General features: G+C 39.3%; 1 protein-coding gene across 1 annotated transcript in view; it reads right to left on the bottom strand.

The window, feature by feature from the left end:
- LGR5 (leucine rich repeat containing G protein-coupled receptor 5) overlaps positions 1-22,882 on the bottom strand; it is a 184,130-nt gene that overhangs the window by 39,143 nt on the left and 122,105 nt on the right. Inside the window, exons 5-8 of the mRNA XM_007952455.2 lie at positions 11,051-11,266; positions 7,848-7,919; positions 4,840-4,908; positions 1,401-1,472 (exon numbers count right to left, since the gene is read on the bottom strand). Coding sequence (XP_007950646.1) covers positions 1,401-1,472; positions 4,840-4,908; positions 7,848-7,919; positions 11,051-11,266 — 429 coding nt within the window. The remainder of the gene's footprint in view (positions 1-1,400; positions 1,473-4,839; positions 4,909-7,847; positions 7,920-11,050; positions 11,267-22,882) is intronic.

Raw genomic sequence — 22,882 nt, 5'->3', positions numbered from 1 at the left:
TAAGGTGTGCCTGACACAAGCCAGGATATTTCCAATTGCCTCGTATGCATGTGAGAGCTGGACAATGAATAAGGAAGACCAAAGAAGAACTGATGCTTTTGAGTTGTGGTGCTGGCGAAGAATGCTGAAAGTACCATGGACTGCTAAAAAAACTAACAAATCTCTCCTGGAGGAAGTGTAGCCGGAATGCTCCTTGGACCTGAGAATGGTGAGACTTTGTCTCATCTATTTTGGTCATATTGTCAGAAGGGACCATTCCTGGAGAAGGATTTCATGCTTGATAAGGTGGACAGTCGATGAAGGAGGGGAAGACCCTCAACAAGATGGACTGACACAGTGACAGTGGCAATGGGCTCAAGTATAGCAAGGATCATGGAGCTGGTGCAGGACCGGGCGGTGTTTCGTTCTGCTGTGTATAGGGTCGCTATGAGTCGGAGATGACTCGACCGCACCTAACTACAACAACAACAGTATACTTGGGTTCAAATTTGGACTGTGTGACCTGAGTATTGATTCTCTAAAAACCAATTTTTTTTTTTTTTCTATAGAGAAATGAGATATCACAAGATTACTGTGAAATGAACCAAGGCATCTGAAGATATAAGGTCCTGTATATTGTTTGTTGCCCTTGGCCATTCTGACGCATGGTGTCCCGGTGTGTGCAGAGGAGAACTGCTTTACAGAGTTTTCAATGTTGTGACCTTTCAAAAGCAGATCACCTGGCCTTTCTTATTAGGCTTATCTGGGTGGGTTCAAACTACCAACCTTTTGGCTAGTACTCAACCATTTATGCCACCCAAAAACTCCTGTTTTGTATATATTAAAAAAACAAAACAAAAAACGCAAACAAACTCATTGTCTTCGAGATGATTTGGACTCATCTCAACCTACATGATAGAGTACCACTGCCCCATAGGGTTTACAAGGCTATAATCTTTATATCTTTATGAAGCAGACTGCCTCATCTTTCTTCTGTGGAGCAGCTGGTGGGTTAAACCACCAACCTTCTGGTTAGAAGCCAAACACTTAACCACTGCACCACCAGGGCTCCTAGTTCTGCATATTAACCCCCCCCCCCACCTTGGGTTTCTGAGGCAGTATCACTACAGAAGTAGATTGCCCAACCTTCCTTCCAAGGAATGGCTGGTGGGTTTGAACCACCAGCCTTCTGGTTAGCAGTCAAGTGCCTTAGGCACTATGCTACCAGAGCTCCTATCCTGCATATAGTAGACCCTAAAAAATACTTTTTTTCAACTAAAACCTGGCAAAACACTTTCCTAAACATTTCTCTATATAGTTTCTTACACCGACTAACAGACACAACTTGGTTGAATATTGAACACTCATTGTACATGCTAAATTTCAGGATGAAAAAACTGAAAAGCACTGTGGTCACTTACATTGTAATAAGAGAAGGGTTGCCTACAAATGCTTTCTCAGGTATCGACTTGATATTGTTGCTATGAAATCCTCTAAAAAAACAGAGAAAACAATTTGTAGAAAATAACATGTAGGGTAAAATTATTTAATAGTTTTCCTTCCTGTGGCACTAATAAGCACAGTTAGGAGTCAGAGGACAAGGTTAAATTCTTCTATGCATTTTGAAACTTATGGCCCTAATTACTCTCTAGGAGAAAAAGAAACCACAAGCTGTCATCTTGAAAGCAGAATAAATATTCTGAAAATAATAATTGTGCTTTATGGAAATGGATGACCTCAAGTTCTAAAAAGAAAACCAATCTGTTAATATCTGTTAAAGCAAAAATCATATTAAGCCAATAATATACACTGATTTGAAGTTTATTTGATATGCAATTTGCACATTGGGCAACACTTCTGACTAGAAAATTAAAGTGTTCCAAAGATGAGAGACCGTCAAAAGATTTTCCTTCTTTTTTTAAAATTGTGATTTGCGTGAAAGTTTACAAAGCAAATTCATTTTCCTTATAGCTGTTTATACATATTTTGTTTTATAACTCTGATTGCAGTCCCCAAAATATAATAGCTCTCTTCCCACTTCCTCCCTATAATTACTTTTTCCCTGTGTCCTTCTTTCCTATGTATTCCTGCCCTCTGAGCTATCTCCCTGTGCAAATACTGCACTTCTGGTCTCCCATCGTTGACTGTTCTAAGGAGTGTACCTACCTGGTGTAAATGTTCACCTAATATGTCTGTCTAGTATTTGGTTGGAAGCCACAGGAATGAATCAATTCCAGGCCCAAAGGATCACTAGGTGCCATAGTCTTGGGAGTTTCACTAGGTTCTATCAGACCAATAAACCTGGTCTTTTTTATGAATTTGATTTTTGTTCCACATTTTTCTCCCACTTTATCCAGGATCTCTTGCACTGATCCCTTTTCAAGTGGTTGACAGTGGTAGCCAGGCATCATCTAGTTCTTCTTGTCTCATGGTCATATACGCCGAGGTTCATCCAAAGATTCTTATACTCCAACTTATCAATATTGCCATGGAAACAGGGCTGGAACAGTGATTTCATAATGATGATTTATCCTAAAACACAGCTTCCAGTGTGGTCTGACCCAGGAGTTTCTGTTTCTTGAAAATGACTGCACATAGGTAATTCTTCAAAAGAACACAGTGCCCAATACAAAACAGTCTCTACTAGTTAGTAAGACTATTGTTTCACTTAAAGGTGACTTTTGAGAGACTAGTATGCTGAAGGTTCAGAAGATCATCTCAGAGAAATGGCCTGGGTGGGTCACCCCATCTCCATGGAATCCAGAAATCTAGATTCCACAATAAGTAAAAACTGTTTCTCATACCCAATAAAGCACCACTGTATATATAACAGCCTAAGAGAGTGGGAGCCATCTGGTGTGTGTGACAGTCTTTGGGCTGTCTGAGCACATAAGAGGATGATTTCCCAGCTCAACCACACATGGGATTTCCTGCAGCAGAACCTCCTGAAAGCTTTTTCTTACAAACAAGCTCTGCTGTCTGCCTCCTTTGCTGTGTGTTTTTATCTGTCTGCTAGGAGAATAAGGTTATATGCTTATTTTCCTTTCCAAGTGTTAGAACATTCTTTACATAGGTTATTCTTATTTTTAGGGACAAAAACAATTAAATTTTATCATATGAAAGACAATATATGTAACCTAATGACTGAAAAGGAACTCTGGTAGCACAGTGCCTAAGACATTTGACTGCTAACCAGAAGACTGGTGGTTCAAACCCACCAGCCACTCCTCAGAAGGAAGGTTGGGCCATCTACTTCCATAGTGATACTGCCTCGGAAGCCCAAGGAGGGGTCGCTATGAGTCAGGTCTGACTTGACGGCACATAACAACAACACAACAATGACTGAAAACTAGCTTTATTAGTAAGAATGGTTGGTATATATATATATATATATATATATATACACACACACCATGGATATATGTGGAGCTCTGGTAGTGTAGTGCCTAAAGCACTTGACTACTAACCAGTAGGCTTGCAGTTCAAACCTACCAGCCACTCCTGGGAAGAAAGGTTGGGCAATCTACTTCTATAGTGATGTCGCCTTGGAAACCCAAGGAGGGGTTGCTATGAGTTGGGTCTGACTCGATGGCACATAACAACAATACAACAAATACATATATATATTTGTTATGAAGTAAGATTCATGAAGAATTTAAGGCGTGCTGGTGGCACAGTGGTTAAAGTGCTTGGCTGCTGACCAAAAGGTTGGTTGTTCAAATTCACCAGCTGCACTGTAGAGAAAGATGTAGCAGTCTGCTTTCATAAAGATTTACAGCTTTGGAAACCCTATGTAGCAGTTCTACTCTGTCCTATAGGGTCACTATGAGTTGGGTCAATTTTATGTTAGTGGGTTATGAAGAATTTACAGAATATGAAATAATGTAAGCAAAAACACCTAGCACTGTACTAGGCACTTAGTTTTATTGATCCATTGCTAGATTTAAATGACCTAGGAAAGTTTGTTCCTAGAAATCCTCAGAAATATTTGAATATATTCAAAAGTATATAAATGTTGGAAGAATACGGCTTAGGAAAAGAAATAAAATGCCCATGTTTTAGAGAAAACCCATTATAAATTGGCAGTTAAGGTTATGTGTCAACTTGGCTGGGCTGGTTTTGAGTGGCTGTGCAGCTGGATGTAGTTGTTTCCCTGGTGAGAATGATGATCACCTCTGTGGCGGGATCTGCTGTGTGAGCAGCTGAGTGGCTGCTTTAAGGCTGTGGTCTGCTTCTGGCACATAAGGGGACACTTTGGGAAGGGTCTGCAGCTTTGTGGCATGCTTGGGCTCTGCATGTAGCAGAGGCTTCATTTAGCAGCCTGCCATGTTTTTTTGCTTATCTTGGGACTATCTCTGGACTTGAATTAGTGGCCTGCTGTGTTGTTTGGTAATATTGAGACTATGCCTTTTTACTTGTTGACCTTGGGTTTGTCAGACACAGTAGCCAGCAGCTGCCCAAGTAAAAAAAAGCCTCCAGCTTCAGTGGGCTGGGACCAAGAGGCAGAACTGAAGCCCAAGTCTGAGGGGCTCACACCCAGACCCTAGAGCCTGGCACTTTGAACTCAGACTTCTAGCCTCCAAAACTGTAAGAGAATAAACTCCTGTTTGTTTAAATCCACCCATTTGTCTTATTTTTGGTTAGAGCAGCAATAAGTAATCAAAACATAAGTCAAAAATGATCATCAGTGTTTGCTGGAGGTAGGTATCAATTAAAATACATTTCAAGTGCTATTAGTCATTATTTATATGAATATATTAAATTTTCTAGCAAGTAATATTATGTTTAATACTCATACATATTTTAGAATAAATTCACAAAGAATAGTGTTCCCCCATCAAATTTGTTCTTAATACTTACAATTCTTTAAGGTTGGAGAGTGTCCTGATTGCAGTGGGGAATTCATCAAGGTTATTATAATTTAAATCTCTGAAAAGAGGTAAATAGCATTTTCAATTAAAAATTCACATAAACTATATTTACAAGAAAAGTTAACAGGCTCCTCCAAGAGACCAATGTCATTGATGAGAATTCTCATTCCTTCTCTTTATGGAAAGAGATTTTTTTGGCTTGCTGACCACCATCATCCCATAAGTATCTGCATTAAAGTGGTCATAAAACTGATCATGAGAAATTTCAGTCAAAGTTCAATTGCACCTGGGCCTTTGAAGAATGAAAGGGATGTGCAATGGCATTAACTTTCAAGTAGGAAGGACACTTGACCAGGTGTTGACCCCTGCCAATGTAGCTCTTCATCTGTGCCTGACTCACTGAATTGTGAACTTGTATTTGTACCACTCCAGGCTCCTGAATGACATTTCATTACTTGATCCATCCTTCACCCTCTGACTGTTCCCCACTCCTTTTCTGTGTCTAGCCTTGGATGGCGGCTTTGTCCCTGACTTCTGTAGGGTGCCTGTATCTCTCCCACTCTGAGGTCTAGGATGAGAGCCTGCTTCTGGAGATGTTTAGTAATACAAGGTATTCTCAGGAAGGAAATCAGGTCTAGAATTTTCTCAGGGTCAAAAATAATGATTCAGATTAGAAATATGATGTTTTCCTTGGTCTGTGAGGCAAAACTCTATATTATCTCTCATGCAAAGAGATGGAATGACCAGACAAACAATCTCAAATCATTCATTTCTGTTACGATACAAATGGCTTTTCAATTTCATTACTCACAAGCACTTTATAGACTTACTGCACCTCATATCTACATCTTCGTATGAAAAAGTAATTGCCTCCTGGTCTCTGGGAATGGCAGATCTCCCAGATGACGCAGGAAAACCTTTTGGTCAGGCAATCAGATGTGGTCAGATCTTCCACTGTGGAGAAAAATCGCTATTTAATTTTAAGAGAGAGATAATTTGAGGGAGTTAAACATGAATCAAGATTCCTACTTGTCTGGCACAAACCATCCCTAAGCTATACTGCAGGCAGGAAACTGGTGTCTTTTATGGACATAAATTTTCTTCCTGTTTGTAAATCTCTCCAGATGCTCTGTTTTGATTAAACAAGGTTTGGGCCCTTATACATTACTGGATTTCTAGTTGGGGGAAGGAAGAGGTTGGGAAGAACCAATTTACTGATCCTCTGTAGCCCTGGGCAAGGTAGGGGGAGGGGAGACAAGAAAACATGCACAAGTTTGCCCCGAGATGCTTTGCTCTATGGTATTTACATACAATCCTGGGGCCTCATCCAAACATAAGGGGGTAAAAAAAGAGAGTATTTATGGAAATAGCCATCAAAGTCCATCTTAGTTATTTTTTTCCTGCTGTTGTAGTGAAAAGGATTAGAAGGTGACTTCAGTTGTTAAGAATCCCAGCTCAGCCCTGTGTAGATAAGGAAGGAGCTCAATTTTCATTAGTAGCTGATGGGAACTGCTTGCCAATGCCATTAAGTTGACATCAATGTCCTGACTGGACAAGTTCATCTTTGGCAACTGAGAGGAAATGCTGAGTGACTTAAGAAACCCTAGAAGGAGAGCTGTTAGTACTCATCAATCACAAGAAGGCCCTTAAGGACCTGGTTATTCTACAGAGTTGAACACTATACAAATGATATTGGACTCTAAGGCAATAGGAGCGGTAGTCTTTGGCCATCTCCTTTTGCAGACGTGGTCAAAGGGAGTATTGTAGACTGGGTAGCCCTATGTGGTTGGTTTACTGTACTTGGGAAGGGTATTAAAAACATGGGGCTAGGGCATCTGAAGCCACCAGTACTCTCCTCTCCCAGCACATTTTTACCCTCACTGCCTGTCACCTCTCCCTCATTTATCCCTTTCTCACTCAAAAAGGCAATGAAGAGCAGTCCTTCCCCTGAGAAAAGGCTGGCACCCTGGTATGACCCATAGAACCCTTCTCCTTTTGTCCCTGTGAGAGTTTTAGGCTATGGTGCAGCTGCCTGGGCCCTACTTTTATTACAGGTGCTATTTCAGGACTGACTTTTTTTAACCTATTCTTTAGAAGTAACTTATAGGGGTAGGATTTCAAAGTTAGACTAGAAAAGGAAGCAAACTGCAGTTATACTACTGACTAGATATGTAATGTTGGTAGGATAACGTAATCTTACTAGAACTTAAAATAAAATGGAACAGTAATAGTTCTCATAGACTGTAAGGATTACTTGAGACAGTGTATGCCAAGTGCTCAATACAGTACATGATTATAGATATGCTTAATAAATGGTAGCTCTTACTAGCATTCAGCTGCTAAGCAAAAGGTTGGTGGTTTGAACCCATCAGCTGCTCCATGGGAGAAAGATGAGGCAGTTTGGTTCTATAAAGATTTACAGCCTTGGAAACCCTACAGGGCAGTTCTACTCTGTTGTATAGGGTGGCTGTGAGTTGGAATCAACTCGATGGCAGTGGGTTTGGTTTGGTTTTTGTTCCTACTACTTTTTAGTCTTTTAATTACTTTAACACAAACCTCACTGTTTCCTAATGAAACAGTCTGTTTATCTCAGATTAGAGACTCTGGCATTGGCCTAGTCTGCATCCTCTCATTTAGCATGGAGAACCAGATTCATGAATAGTGAGCCTGACTGACAACATAGAACTGATCTTTGACAGCGAATACACATTCCTAAACAGTCACTGCTCGGGAGAGAACATCTCGTTTAACTTACAAAGATTCTAACTAAATTCATCATTCTTGGCAGATTGAAATAAAGGCTATTTTATTGTTTAGCTCTTTGGTGTGTGTGGGTGTGTGCTTATGTGAGGCTAACAAAAAGCCACTGTAAATATGTTTAAGCTCAGGCAATTAACCATACCAAACAGCAAGTTTGGCTTTAAGACTATTTTGATTCTTTCAGAATATTCATGAAAAACACTAAAAAAAAAGGAAACAAATAAGAGGTCAACTCACAAAGTCTCTAGGCTGTGGAGCCCATCAAAGCATTGCTTTCCCAGGGAGTGGATTCTATTGTTATGGAGATGCCTGCAGATGAACATTAAGGACACAGTCAGGAAGGGACACTATACATGGCAGACTTAGGCATAACACTTCAATTGGTTAAATCCAAAGAAATTGATTTTGAACAATGCACTAATTATATACAAGTGCTTTGTTGAATAATTAAAAAAATGGCTATATGCTGAATTCACATTTACCACTGTTGATCCTATACTATAGAATTTAACTCGTAGACATAGTTTTACTTTTTGGGTGTGAAATATTAAAGAGTATATAATGATATAAATAACGTGATTTGTTGTTAGGTGCCGTGTAGTTGATTGTGACTCATAGTGACTCCACGTACAAAAGAATGAAACACTGCCTGGTCCAGAACCATCCTCACAATCATTGATATATGTTAACCCATTGCTGCAAGCACTGTGTCAATTCATCTCATTGAAGGTCTTCCTCTTTTTTCGCTGAACTCTACTTTACCTGTTGTTGTTGTTGTTATGTGCCATCGAGTCAAACCCAACTCATAGCGACCCCTCCTTGGGTTTCTGAGGCAGTATCACTACGGAAGTAGGATTGCCCAACCTTCCTTCCGAGGAGTGGCTGGTGCGTTTGAACCAGCCATCTGGTTAGCAGGCAAGTGTCTTAGCCACTATGCTACCAGAGCTCCTAGTATGACATTTTTCTCCAGGGACTGGTCCCTCCTAATTAAAAAACCGAAACCAAAACAAAAACAAAAAAACCCAGAAGGTTGGTGGTTCAAACCCACCAGCCACTCCTCAGAAGGAAGATTGGGCAATCTACTTCTGTAGTGATACCACCTCGGAACATGTTCATACATGAGATGAAGTCTTGCCATTCTCGCGTCTAAGGAGGATTCTGGTTGTACTTCTTCCATGACAGATTTGTTAGTTCTTCTGGCAGTCCATGGTATGTTTAATATTCTTCACCAACACCATAATTCAAAAGCATCAATTTTCCTTCAGTCTTCCTTATTCATTGTCCAGCTTTCACATGCATATGCAGTGATTGAAAATACCATGGCTTGGGTCAGGCATACCTAAGCCCTCAAAGTGACGCCTCTGCTTTTTAACACTTTAAAGAGGTCTTTTGTAGGCTATTTGCCCAATGCAATATGTCATTTGAGTACTTGACTGCTGCTTCCGTGGATATTGATTGTGGATTCCAGAGAAAACTTGGATTTCATTTTAATCAGTAAAATGAAATCCCTGACAACTTCAGTCTTTTCTCTGTTAATCATGATGTTGCTTATTGGTCCAGTTGTGATGATTTTTGTTTTATGTTGAGGTGTAATCCATACCGAAGGCTGTAGTCTTTGATCTTCATCAATAAGTGCTTGAAGTCTTCTTCACTTCCAGCAAGCAAGGTTGTATCATCTGCATGTTTCAGGTTATTGTTAATGAGTCTTCCTCCAATTCTGACACTGCTCTCTTCTTCACATAGTCCAACACATGACTGATATAAGTAAATTAAGGTTTCTCAGCATCATTGCTCAGCATATGTTTCAGCATAGGTTGTTCATTTGTTCAGCATAACTTTGGGATATAGGATGTTAGGCAAAAAATACTATCATTGACAAATGGAAGATTTAGGAAAGGTCTACTGTTAATATTAAGCACAATATTTATTAAAGCTGAAAGTTTATATTATGGCTATGTTTCCAGGGTGAAGCCACAGGTCAACACAAAGTAACGATTTCAGCTGTGAGGCAGGGTAAACAGGTTTTTTTGGCTGCCCAATGAGATTATGTATCTTGACCCAGTATTAAAGTGTATAATTATCATCTTTGCTTGACTGGTAATTCAGTTAGATCAGGCCAGTGGGAACAGCTACGTGCACAACCGAAGACTGGACCAACTCCCTAAGGGATAATGAGCTCAAGAAGAACAGGATGCAAAAAGATAGCTGGATCTCTATAAATCCATTCCCTCTATTGGAGGGAAAAAAAAAAAATAAAATAAAGCACATATCTATAGCATCAGTTTTGTACATGTAATTCAGTATAGAAATTTGTTAGTATCATAAAAAAAATTCTTATCTTTGCTTAACTTTTCAGAAAATACCTGGGTTTCATGTGAGGTCTACATGGCTTTTATTGGGAATCTTCTACTTGTGAAACATTGCAAAATGGGATGAAGGAAACGTAAAAAACAATGAGTAAGGTACTGTGCGGCCCTCAAAGCAGTATATAATGCAGTGCAGGGGACTGGCATGCAATCACATAATAAAGTGGAATGACTGAAGGTAGTGGGAGTTGGCTGCTATGCATGGAGCAAAGGAAGAAAGAGTCAGTGCAAGAAAACCTTCCTCAAAGTTCCCAAGCAACCCCATCTTACAAGCTTTTCCAGCAGTTGCTACTTGCCTATATTAATGTTGATTGGCTACTATGTTACATTCGTGGGTTGCTGAAATCTTCAAGAAGACTGATCATTTTTCAAACTATTGAGAATCACTTGGATATACTAAAATAATGAAATCTAGGCATTTCAGAAAAAACACCATATATATGCATAGCTTGCTGTCAAAAGTTAATTTTCTTCTTTCCTTGGTAGGTGTTCAGGAAGTACTTATTCATTCATAAGAAGGGCGTATTTCCTTTCTACCTGAATTATAAATTATCAGAAATAATGATTGTTTCTTAACTTCTGTAACTGTAATAACTGTGCAGTGATGATTGACTTACAAAATATACAAGCTAAAAAAATAATTCACTACCGTTGGGTCGGTTCCAACTCTTAGTGAACCCTCCTTGGGTTTCCGAGGTGGAACCTCTATGGAAGTAGATTGTCTAGTCTTCCTTCTGCGGAGTGGCTGGTGGGTTGGAACCACCAGCCTTTTGATTAGCGGTCAAATACCTTAGGCACTATGCCACCAGAGCTCCTTTAAGGCAGAAATCATATTTTACTATCTTCATATGCACAACAGTGGTTGGCATTTAGAAGGTGTTCAATAAATATCATTCATTCACTTACACAATTAGATCACTTATGAGGCCTTCTTTTTGGGGAGGGATTCAGGGGATTTTTCTTCTTTAAAATGTCCCCATTTCCAGGTTTGATGGGTCAATATTTTAAGGTTAAGGTTACAGTAAATTTAGAAACTGCTAAAAAAGAGAGAAAAAAAAAATCTATAAAACTTACAGAACTACTAAGCTGGAGAGGTTTCCAAAGGCATAGTCTGGTATGTGGTGTATTTTGTTTAGAGCCAAGGTCATGGCCTGCAAGGCTGATAAACTTCTGAAAGCCTGGACAGGGATTTCTGTCAAAGCATTGTCATCCAGCCACAGGTGTCTCAGGGAGTGCAGGCCATTGAAACAGCTGGGGGGCACATAGCTGATGTGGTTGGCATCCAGACGCCTGTGGGAGAAAGAAAGCAAGGATGTGAAAGAGAATAATGCCAAGGAAGAAGATCGGTCCTGCAGGAAAACCCTCACTCAACAGGCTCATTAACTAAGAGTGGAAACAGGTCTTGGGCCCTCAGGGTCCCTAGACATATGGAACTTTTCCTCCTCTGGCAGGCTCTCCTTCTTGCTCAGGGTTGAACCATTGCTTCTTGAGTCTCCCTGGCTGTACACTTCCACAGTGCTGATTCTCTCCCAAGGAGCCCTGGTGGTGCAGTAGTTAAGCATTTGACTACTAACTGACAGGTCAGTGGTTTGAACCCACCAGTTTCTCTGGGAGAAAGATGTGGCAGTCTACTTCAGTAAAGATTACAGCCTTGAAAACCCTAGGGGACAGTTCTGCTCTGTCCTATAGGATCACTATGAGTTGGAATTGACACAAGGGCACATAACAACAATGATTCTCTTCTGGGCTCATGGGTAACTTGCTTTCATGCCTGGAAGTGGCTTCCCCTGAGGTATAACATTTCAGCACAATTAATGCTCTTTTTTGCTAAGCAAAAGGTTAGGGTTCGAATCCACCCAGAGGTGTCTTGAAAGAAAGGCCTAGTGGTCTATTTCCAAATAGCTCTTAAAAACCCCGTGGAGCACACTTCCAGCCTGACACATAGGAAGTTGCCATCAGTCAGAGTCAACTCAAATGCAACTGCTTTGTTTTTGTTTGTTCGGCTTTATTCTCAGGGACAGAATAGGAGCCCTCTCCTTTTTTTTTTTTTTTTAAATAACTTACTATAGGGCTGAATTGAAACCGTTTGTAAAACCTGAAAACTTGTGGCTTTCTTGCTCATCCTAACCATTTGCATCAGGCAGATGCTTGTTTCTTTGACATTTTAAAAGATTAATAAAGTTAACAGCTTCCCCAGCCTTTGCTTCCTTTACCACATACTTTTTTTTTTCTTAATGGAAAAATATATTTAAAAATACGTCTGGTTAATGGGCTGTTGCAGCTGCAGGGCCAGCAGAGGGAGTGCGATACATGGATTTTGCCTCAATCTAACAGAAACAGTTGCGGTTAATTCTGAGGCCTTAACTTCTCACACTTAAGTGACAAACCTCATCAAGTTTGACTTTCTCTGTAAAGAGCTGGGAGAATAGAACCAACATTACTCATCTTTGCTTCCAATGGCCCTCACTCACTTTTCCAATCTGATCTTAAGGTTCACACATTTGTTTGCATTTTCAAAGTGAAGATTATAAAAAAGGGCCGCATTTAAAGCAGTCCATGTATCACAAGGGTTAGAAAACAATGAGTGGATTTTGAAAAATGTTTTCAGAAGCATTTAAGATTAAACAGACAATTTAGAAATACAGAAAGTTCTGTGTGGTAGGGAGCTAATCTCTCTAGAAAGCGGCTTCCTTACTTTTTGTCACCTATGTCACTCCACTTGTCCTCTGCCTCCTACTCCTACTGACTGAATGGGAATGAATGACATCATAAGGGCCCTGGACCAAGTTTTGACAATAACTGAGATAAGGTCACTTGAAGCAAATTTTAAGAGTTTGGTGTCATCACCCACTCACAATTAAATTCCCAGTAGAATATCTAACATTGCAGGCAGCAGAAAGTGAACTTCCTAATATGCTATCAATGAATGGAGCTGGAAATATTTAGAAAAACTCAACACCGTCTCTGCCCTCTTTCTGATAACAACGTGCTCAGCCCATGGTCAAGTAAGGTGTAATTTCATAGGGGATGAGGAGGTGATTGCTTTTGACTAGAAGTAAAGCACGTAAGTAAACTCTCCTTAACTATTGAATACTGATTGAAGAATGGAGACTTTCTTTCAATAATATATGTTTATTAATTTCAGTTGACATATTGTCTGTTTGTTGCCAGTTGCTTATGCATTGAAACCACCAATGGCTGCTGAAAGTCCTGAAAATGACTCACCTTATAGTCCAGTGCAAATATTTGGGGTACATTTGCAGAAAATGCATCAAGTCATTGACAAGTTGTCAACTTGTCTTCTTTGATATGTTAAGTTTCTGCTGTATCTTAAAGTAACCCTAGTATCATTCTATATATTGGTAAGCCCATGTTTCTGGATACACCTCTTTTATAAATCAGAAAAAAAAATGTACTCTGGCCTACACACTATCATCTTATAGCAATTTACTATCTGATATGAAATGAGTAAATCAGGGTGGTTCTTCATAGGCCTAACATTCAAAATACTAATATTCAATAGCACAAGACTTCCTTCATCTGTCCTGAGTACAGCATTAACACATCTTTGCCTAAACAGTATCTTCATATCATGAGTTCCCAGTAAATCATACTCCTTCCAAACACAGTGTTTTAAAAGCCCATATCCACCTGGCCTGAGTGGTCCAAATTTAATTTATAGAGTGGCATATTATTCACACTCAAAGGAATTATCTGATTTAATTTTAACGGAAGATCCCAAAGCTAAACTGGAGTATGGAATTAATTATCTAGTCACTCATACAGGTGGTTCTTACAGAATAAGGTTAAGACTTTGGACAAAGCAGCTGGCAGGGCACAAGTTGTGCGTATTCAGTGAATAAACAAAGAGCTCATATTATGTCAATCTGGTCTTTTCTGGCAGCTGGACACACTCTATTCATATGCTTGGAAAATACAATATTTAAGTAGTGGGGTGTAAGAAAAACATCACTACATAGTACAAGAAAACACACACACATTTAAAATGTGGTTCTATACTATATTATCAGGAGCAACAAAAGTAACTATGTTGTGTGGCTCTGCTTTTTGTTTCTTTATTATCATTTCTATTTCATGCAAGTCACAGAGGGTATATGTCTGTCTCTCTCTGTGTGTACCAAAAAATAAAACCAAACTCAAGGCCATCAAGTCGGATCTGACTCAGCAACCCCATCTTGGGTTTCCGAGTCAGTATCACTGCGGAAGTAGATTGCCCAACCCTCCTTCCAAGGAGTGGGTGGTGGGTTTGAAACGCCAGCTTTCTGGGTAGCAGTCAAGTGCCTAAGGCACTGTGCTACCAGAGCTCCATGGGTGTGTGGGCAGCTCTGTGTGTGTGAATTAGTGCAGAGATTTGAGATGGGAAGTCCTGGACCTTCACTTTCATATCTGTAAAATGGGGCTAACACTCTCTATCTCCTATGACTTATGACTAAAGGAAATAACACAACAGAGCTTTGTAAACTATAAACTTGATTTAAAATGATTATTTAAAGCTTATTTAAGAAAATTATTATTTAAAGTTGATTATTACTTGTGTCTTTGTCTTTTGGCCACTGAAACCACAGGGGGGAAAAAACTCAGAAAGAGGTAATGTCAATTTTGCCTTAGTCAACAGTTGGTTAAAATGAGTGCTAGATTGTCAATGAGTTTCATTTCTGAGAAATGCAGGTTACTCTTTCATCCCTCATAACAGAAATAATTAATGGGTGTTTCCATTAGACTTAACAAAAGTCATTCTTCTTATTCAGCATTTACTATAATTATTACCCCAAAGGGTAAATAGCTTTGCTCTTGAGACATGACTGAATATAACATCCTCATTCTAAAGGCCGAGAAAGGTTGTGACCTGTGACAGATGGCCATCTACATAAAGGGCATAAGGTAAACTGGAAAGTGCACTGAGTTCAGAGAATTAAGACAAGTTCTGTGTCAAGACTCTGACTCCCATTAGTTCTGAGATTTGAGAGTGTATCAGTAAATCTCTCTGAGGTTCAGGTTTTCACATCTGTAAAGCAGAATCACAACACATCTCAGAGCTGCTGTGGGAATTAAATGTTTGAAGACATTTTTCACATTGAGGAAATGACATCTTTTTTTTTCCTTTCACAAGTTTCTTTTATTCTTCCTAAAATTTCTTAACCTTTTGTAATTCGAAATCCCAGTATGGAAGATTGCCATTTTCCTGGCATACGGGCTGGCAGAGCTGCTGATTCTCTACTCACTGTACATCTCTTAATATGCATGTGTGGTAGCTACGCTGTATGTTTTGACCAGTGTTAGAGCCCAGGTTTCATCACAGAGACAAGAAGATGCACATATCTTCTGTGTGAGGCCAATGAAGGAGGAGTCAATGTCCAAAAAGCTAAAGTGAATGAGGAAAAATATGACATCACCTATTGCAAGAAGAAAATTTTCCTAAGTATGAGTCTCTGTGATGTTAGTTAGATGGCTACAACTGATGAGAAATGTTTTTGTTATGATTTTGGGAATATGTTGACATAACTTCTCTGGAAGGAAGACTTGGAATTAAAAGACTCCACAATTGCTAAAGGGATTTTGCCACTCAAGGTGTTTGCCTCTCATGAGCCTTGGGGTGCCATTCCTTACTGTTGGGACCTAGTCAGGACCATCCAATTCATCCTGACTGGCTTCAGTAACTTTGAATATCAAAGCATTTGGAGCCTGGATAATGTTCCTCCTAGAATGTTTCTGGGTTACTTCCCCATGAAAAATGTCCTACCTTCAGCCAAGCAATCTTTGAGGTATGATAAAAATATTCTCTAGGGTGTTGGTGGAGTACTGCCTCTTGACAGGACATTCAAATAATAGATGTGTGTTATAAAAATCCCTTGGATAGAAGTGTGGAGGATGCACTATGGGAAAATAAGTGACTGGGTAGTTGAAGTGATCAGATTTGGAAAAGAGTATGAAAATGGAGAGAAGGGGCCCAACATGAGAGACATTAAATAAGTGGGCCTCAAAGAATGTGGGGACTTGCCAAATGTGGCCTGAGAGGGAGGCAAAGAAGCTATGGTGACTCAGTCTTCTGGCCTGGGCAACTGGGCAGATGGAGACCATGCAAGAACAAGAATAAGTGTTACCCAATATTATGTAAAATAAATAAAACAGAACTACATGTTCACTGTGAATGTAGTTCTGTAATAACAATGCTTTCCATGTGGTGAAGAGCTAGAAGGTAAGAGAGGCAAAAAATTAAACTTTTATGTTTAGACATAGGCAAAAAAGAAAAAAAGCTGTGTTTTTATTCTCTAAAGATTTTTCCAAATGTTTTCATGAATAAAGGATTAATTGTGCAATTTCTTACTTTTTTTTTGGAAAGAAATTTTGCCCCACATTTCCCAAAGGATATTTTCCATTTCTAATGGCACTATTGTAGGGATTAGAGAATCTATGAGGTCACTCTTGCTATTGTTGTTCTAGAAAAATGGCCCTTTATATATATCTTGTATATGATACTTTGCCAGTGTATCACACAAACTTATATCTTTGTTTGAGAATGTCTTTGATGAGCCATTAACTACAAGGAAGAAAGCGTCAGTCAAAAGATAAGCCATTGATCTTGGCTAATCCCATATCTGAGATGACTGTAATAATGTCAATTATTAACATGAATGGCTCAAAGGATAAAAAAGCCCAAAGTGTGAAGAATGTTGCAGCTGCAGGTATAATAGAGTTTATGGAGATTCTTTCAATACATGAAATTGTGAAACATGACATTTTCAATGACTGACATTGTGATTTTACATTCAGATGAGTATTCTTCCTTCATAAATTTTAAGGAAATGGCTAACTCTTTTATACATATGTTAGTCTGTTTTGTGAAACCATTTTGAATAATACACAAATAGTGCAAAGACTACAGAGGTTTAGTTCACTTACCAAATTTTAAGAAACTAAAGCAAAATCAATTATTATTTTATTCTTGCTATGAAATTAAAATCTTATACCTCCAAACCTGTATATAATAAAGACATTTCAACAAAATACCTAAATTCTTTGTTAAGTGTAAGTTTACAGTTTTGAAATTTTACTATACTAGAATCATTGGAGGAGCTCTGGTAGCACAGTGCCTAAGGCACTTGACTGCTCACCAGAAGGCTGGTGGTTCAAACCCACCAGCCAGTCTTCCGAAGGAAGGTTGGGCAATCTACTTCCATAGTGATACTGCCTTGGAAACCCAAGGAGTGGTTGCTATGAGTCAGGTCCGACTCGTTGGCACATAACAACAACAACAACAGAATTATAGAAATTTAATTTCTCACAAGATCACTATAATAATACTATTTGATCATTATAATAATCATATTTGATCAATATGAGTTCTTATAGATTGAATTCATGTATATATATATACATATTTGTAGAGTGACCACAGTATGGGATTCCATGTTTTAATGAACTTTTCCATATTCTAGGAAGATCTTAAGCATATAAATTCATGTAAACACAGTGATTACTTGTATTGGAAATTTCTGCTTTTATCTTTCTCTTCTCCATCTTATGTATTTATAAACTTAATGTGATCACCAGAAAGAAAAATCATTGCTTTTTCTCTGAAAAGGTAAGAAAAAAATTCACTTCTTCGGTTTTGGGAGAGAGAAAGTCTATAGGTTCACTGAGGTGCAACAGCTTAGAGACTAATCAGTCAGCTTGACTAGCTGCTGCTGGTGAAGTGTTTAAAGGAACCAAACTCTCAGAAGTGTCTCACTGGCATGACACAAGATCTAATGGCAAGATTTCTATGAGTAAGAGATTTTAAAGTCAACTTATTTATACAAAGTGGCTCAGTTTCTCAGAGGTCAACTAATGTGAATCTTGCAAAACGGCGATGATCTATAAAGAAGAAACATGAGGGTTAACTTCTTTAGCGTCCTTTTTCTCCATAGAAAACAAAGATCCTTTTTTGAGGGAGGGGGTGGTCAGGGCGCATTAGTCTCCCAGGTACCATCCAGGTTTGAAATCTGGGGATCCTGTTTTAATCTTCCCTTGTCTTCCAGCCAATCGTTCACCAAGTTCTCCCCATGTTATCTACATCTCCCAGACTCTCTAGTTCCACTGTCTGGTTAAGTCTCTTATCTCTTCACACCTGCATTACTGCAACAGCCTCTTAGCTAGTCCTTTTTCCTTTGATCTCTTATCTCTTCAATTAATTCTGTTGGCTGCTGCCAGACTGATCTCCCTAAAACTGTGTTTTATGTCATTCCACTGTTATAACCTACAGTTCTTCCACATTACCATTTCTTTCAAACCTAGACTTCCCATTCTGATATTTAAGGCCCTCTATCTACCTTATATAGCCAAACTTTTCTCTTATTTCTCTGTCCCAGTCAAGTCCCTTTTTTGGCTCTTTCCCAGTGTTTCTTGGCCTTGTGTTCCTGAGCATCCCCTAGCCCCCACCTATCCAATCTCATGGTTCTTCCTTGAGTGCTACTCCAAAATGAGGCATCCTCAGCTAGGACAATGGGAAGGTTTATTCTGGTACATGGATAAAATTTAAAAACCATGAAGGAATCACTAGGATCCAATGCTTAGCCCAGGAAAGGCAGATGTGGGCAAAAGTCAGGGTACAGAGACATGAATGTGGAGCCAGGGAGATGGTTGAGTGTAGGTTACAGCCAAACTAAGGGAGAATAGCTAGTCTTGAACAGTTGTCTAGAACAATATTTAGAGTTTGAAGCTTCTGTTTGGTTCAACATAGATTTCTTGAGTGCTTTCTATGTACTAAGGAGCTCTGGTGGTATAGTGGTTAAGGCATTTGGCTGCTAACCAAAAGGTTTGTGGTTTGAACCCACCAGCCACTCTGTGGAAGAAAGATGAGGCAGTCTGCTTCTATGAAGATTTATAGCCTTGGAAACCCACTGGCGGTTGCTATGAGTCAGAATTGACTCCATGGCAGTGAGTTTTTTTTTTTTTTTTCCTATGTACTACATATTGTACCTGGTGCTGGAGACATAGCATTAAACCAGACAAACATAGTCCTAACCCTCAGGGGGTACTTTTATAAAGGGTAGTCAGATAATCAGATAAATCAGTGTAATGAAATGTTATGTGAAGAAAAATACATGGCAGGGGACCCTAATTTAGATTTAAATTTTGTTTGAGATCCGTCTATGTGACACCTCTACTTAGTAGTTTCAAATGTTCTTCAAACACAAATGTCATAGAATTAATTGTGTCCTCTTAAAATATCTTTCAACTTGGTAACCCATAATTTACACCTTTAATCTTACAAGAGATAAAAGGAGAGAGAAGTGATTAGAGATAAGAGAGATCTCACTACTGCCAAGAAAGAAGAGCCAGGAGTAGAGTGTCTCATTTGCTGAGAAGCTGGGGTTTCTGTGCTGAGAACCTCCTAGGCATAGGGGAAGATAGATGCCAAGACACATGGTAATCTGTAAGGAATGATGGGCCCTCAGATGGTGAGAGAAGACAAGGACTGTCTCCTGAATTTGGACTTGTAGTCTCCTAAACTGTTAGAAAAGAAATTTCTGTTCGTTACTTGTGGTATTTCTGTTACAGCAGCACTAGATACCTAAGACAAGACCAAACTCAATCCCCGCCCTCTCCAAACGTAGTGATCTATCATTGTTTCCTATCTCAGTGAATGGCTTCATTAGCTGCACAGCTGTATACACAAGAATGCATGAATCATCCTCAACATTTCTTTCTCTTTCATACTTTATAGCTGACTCATTACCAAATACTGATAATCATCTCCTAAATATTTGTCAGGAGCTCTGGTGGCGTAGTGCTCAAGGCAGTTGACTGCCAACCAGAAGTCTGGCAGTTCAAACCCACCAGCTACTCCTTGGAAGGAAGGTTGGGCAATCTGCTTCCATAGTTATACTGCCTGGGAAACCCAAGGAGGGGCTGCTATGAGTTGGATCCAACTCAACAGCAGTGAGTTTGTTTTTTGGTAAATATTTCTCAAATCCATCTTTCTCCATTTCCATTGCCCCCATCCTAACAAAGTTCTCCTTTCTTTCCTGGACTACTTTATTAACACAAGTTAGATCAGACCCCTTTCTCTTAAAACCCTGCAGTGGGTCTCCATTGCTCTTACAATAAAGACTGAAGTCCCAACATGTCCCAAATAGCTTTCAAGGGGTCTGGCACTCACCTGATTCACGAGGTCCTTCTTGTATGTCTCTACACCTCATTTCCCAGCTACACTGACCTTTCTGTTCTTTTATGTGCGGGCACTCCCTCCGAACCACTACGAGATTTTTGCACATGTAATATCCTCTGCTTGGAATTTTCTTCCTCTTCCTCTTTGTCTAGTCAATTCTTAGTTTTGCAATAAGGGCAAGATACCTGACCTTTCTTAACTATAATTTCTTGATGGGCAAAGAGGAGGCATTCTACCTCATAGGTATTGAAGGTTCAGATAACCGAATACAAATGGAAACATTCAAAAGGCTGTGTAGCCAACGTATTGATAAATATGTTCCCTTCTCTTCAATTTATTTGTTTGTCCTGCAGCTTGATGAGTTTTCTTTTTCCTTGTCGTTAAGCCTTCACAATCATATGTCTAGAGGTAATATGTATTTCTGTAAAGCCTTCCTTTCCCTTTCATTAGTGATCTCTGATTTTGTGCCCATTCTCTGCTAGAGATATTTTGAGGGAGACAAGATAGTGTGCTGGTAAAATGGACAGATTTTGGAGTCAAGCAGACCGGCATTCTTCTCTCAGACTCACTTCTACCCTGGCTCCATTATACTAGCCATGTGACTTTGGGATAGTCAATGAACCTCTCTAAGGCTCCTCATCACTAAGGAAGAGATCATATTGGACCTACTTCATGAGGTTGCTGTGAGGATTAAATGGCATGATGCAGGCAAAAGTATTTAATAAAGATAATCAGTTGCTGTTTTGTGGACATGGGGTCTAATCAGCACCGTGTTCTGATTTTGTCAAGTTCTTATTATCTACTGCTGCTTTATGCACCTTTTCACAATTCCTCACAGACCTCGTCTGTCTTGAAAGGGAGAACACCTGCCCCACTTACCAGATGCCTTTCCAGAGCCATCTCTGTAGCTTCTCTAGAGAGTTGAACCTACTTTCCAAAATCAATATTCATTTTACATCACAAAGTTGAAAAAAATTATTTTACTTCTCATTTCATAACATCAATGTTCTCTTTTAGACAGTTATCTATCTGATATGACAGGCTTTTGTGTGGTATGATAAATAACATTGACAGATATCTGATTAAGAATCTTTCATGCAAGTTTCATGCATAAAACATTCACTTCTTTTTGTTTAATATATCATATATAATGCTGAGGACTGTGCTCCAATTTTAACTCTCTCTTGTTGTAAATATTGTGCATAAAGTGCTTTGCTTCTAAAAATATTTTCTCTCTAATGCTTAAATTGAGGAGAGCAAAACCCGTGTTCCTCATAAGAATTCACAGGGTGCTGATTTACATATGATTCCGTGAAGTGAACTCTTAATACTGCAATAGACAAAACCTTTGTCCCCTAGAACATCTAAGTTCATCTCCATCTCAAAACATACCCAATAGGCTAGCACTTTTGTAAAAAACAAAACCAAAATGAAACCCCAAACTGAACCCACTGCCATCAAGTAGATTCTGACTCATAGCAACCCTATAGGACAGAGCAGAACTGTCCCAGAGGGTTTCCAGATCTGTAAATCTTTACGGAGGCAGACTGCCTCACCCTTCTTCTGCAGAGTGACTGGTGGGTTTGAACTGCTGACTTTTGCTTAGCAGCCCAATGCTATAACCACAACACCAGAGCTCCTGAAGAGACCCACATGTATATTTTTATTGTGTGAGCTTGTGCCTTCTCTTTCTTTCTGAAGACTGTTTTAGTGGAAGAAAGAATGTCACCAATACTAAAAGCACTGGCTCCCCACCCTAAGAAAAAAACCAAAAAAACCTTTAATCCTTTAACTTGATCCTCTTTGTTACCTCACTTTCCTTTCTTTTTGTATGCGTACACCTCTTTGTCTTCTGTTACTTCCTTCCCATTCTACATCCTGGGTCTGAAACCCAAGAAGCTCCTGGACACTAACAGGAGAAAATGGCGCTGGTTCTACTTCTGCCCTGCATTATGAGACCTACCTCTTCCTCATCATTGATTTTTCTTTCTCACTCTCTTTTTTTGATTATTACCAACAAAACCCTGCTATGGAGAGTGTGGGTGAAGTTATTAGCATTCCACAGAGCTCAGGAGTGTTGTCTATAGCCTTGAAGCTGATATCACAGTAAGATGCGTGGACAGGTCAGACTCCAGGCAGGACTTATACATTCTTCTTGGGTTTTAAAACATAATTTTGTACTCTGAAGACAACTATTACCTAATTGAAGAATAAAAAAAAAAAAAAAAAAGAAAAAAGAATTGTTGCCGTTGAGTCGATTTTGACTCATGGTGACCATATATGTTGCACAGTCCAACTGCACTCCACAGGGTTTTCAAGGTTGTGACCTTTTGGAAGCAGGTTGCTAGGCCTGTCTTTTGAGCTCCCTCTGGGTGGGTTTGAGCTGCCAATCTTTTGATTAGTAGAACGCTTAATGGTTTGTGCCACCCAGGGACCCCTAAATTGGAGAATAGAGATAATAATTATGGGTGTAATTCTCCTTTCATCACCAACCAATTATGTTTGTGATTGTGCATATTACACAATTAGCTTTGCCATAAGTTAAAATTGACTCAACAGCAACTAACAATAACGAACAAGTGCCGACTTGGAATGAAAACCATCAGGTATTGAAAAATATCCTGGTTCACTGGCAAATATGAATATGTAATTTACTTTAATCATCTGAACGTCACTAATGACAATGAGGTACTTGAACTTAGTGATGATCAATAAGCAGTGCAATGGTTTTCCAT

Source organism: Orycteropus afer, unplaced genomic scaffold, assembly GCF_000298275.1.
Source record: "Orycteropus afer afer isolate SDZICR_OR568_19922 unplaced genomic scaffold, OryAfe1.0 scaffold00339, whole genome shotgun sequence".
Taxonomy (NCBI): Eukaryota; Metazoa; Chordata; class Mammalia; order Tubulidentata; family Orycteropodidae; genus Orycteropus; species Orycteropus afer.
Note: the sequence above shows the minus strand (reverse complement) of the source record. Positions and strands in the feature narration are given on the sequence as shown.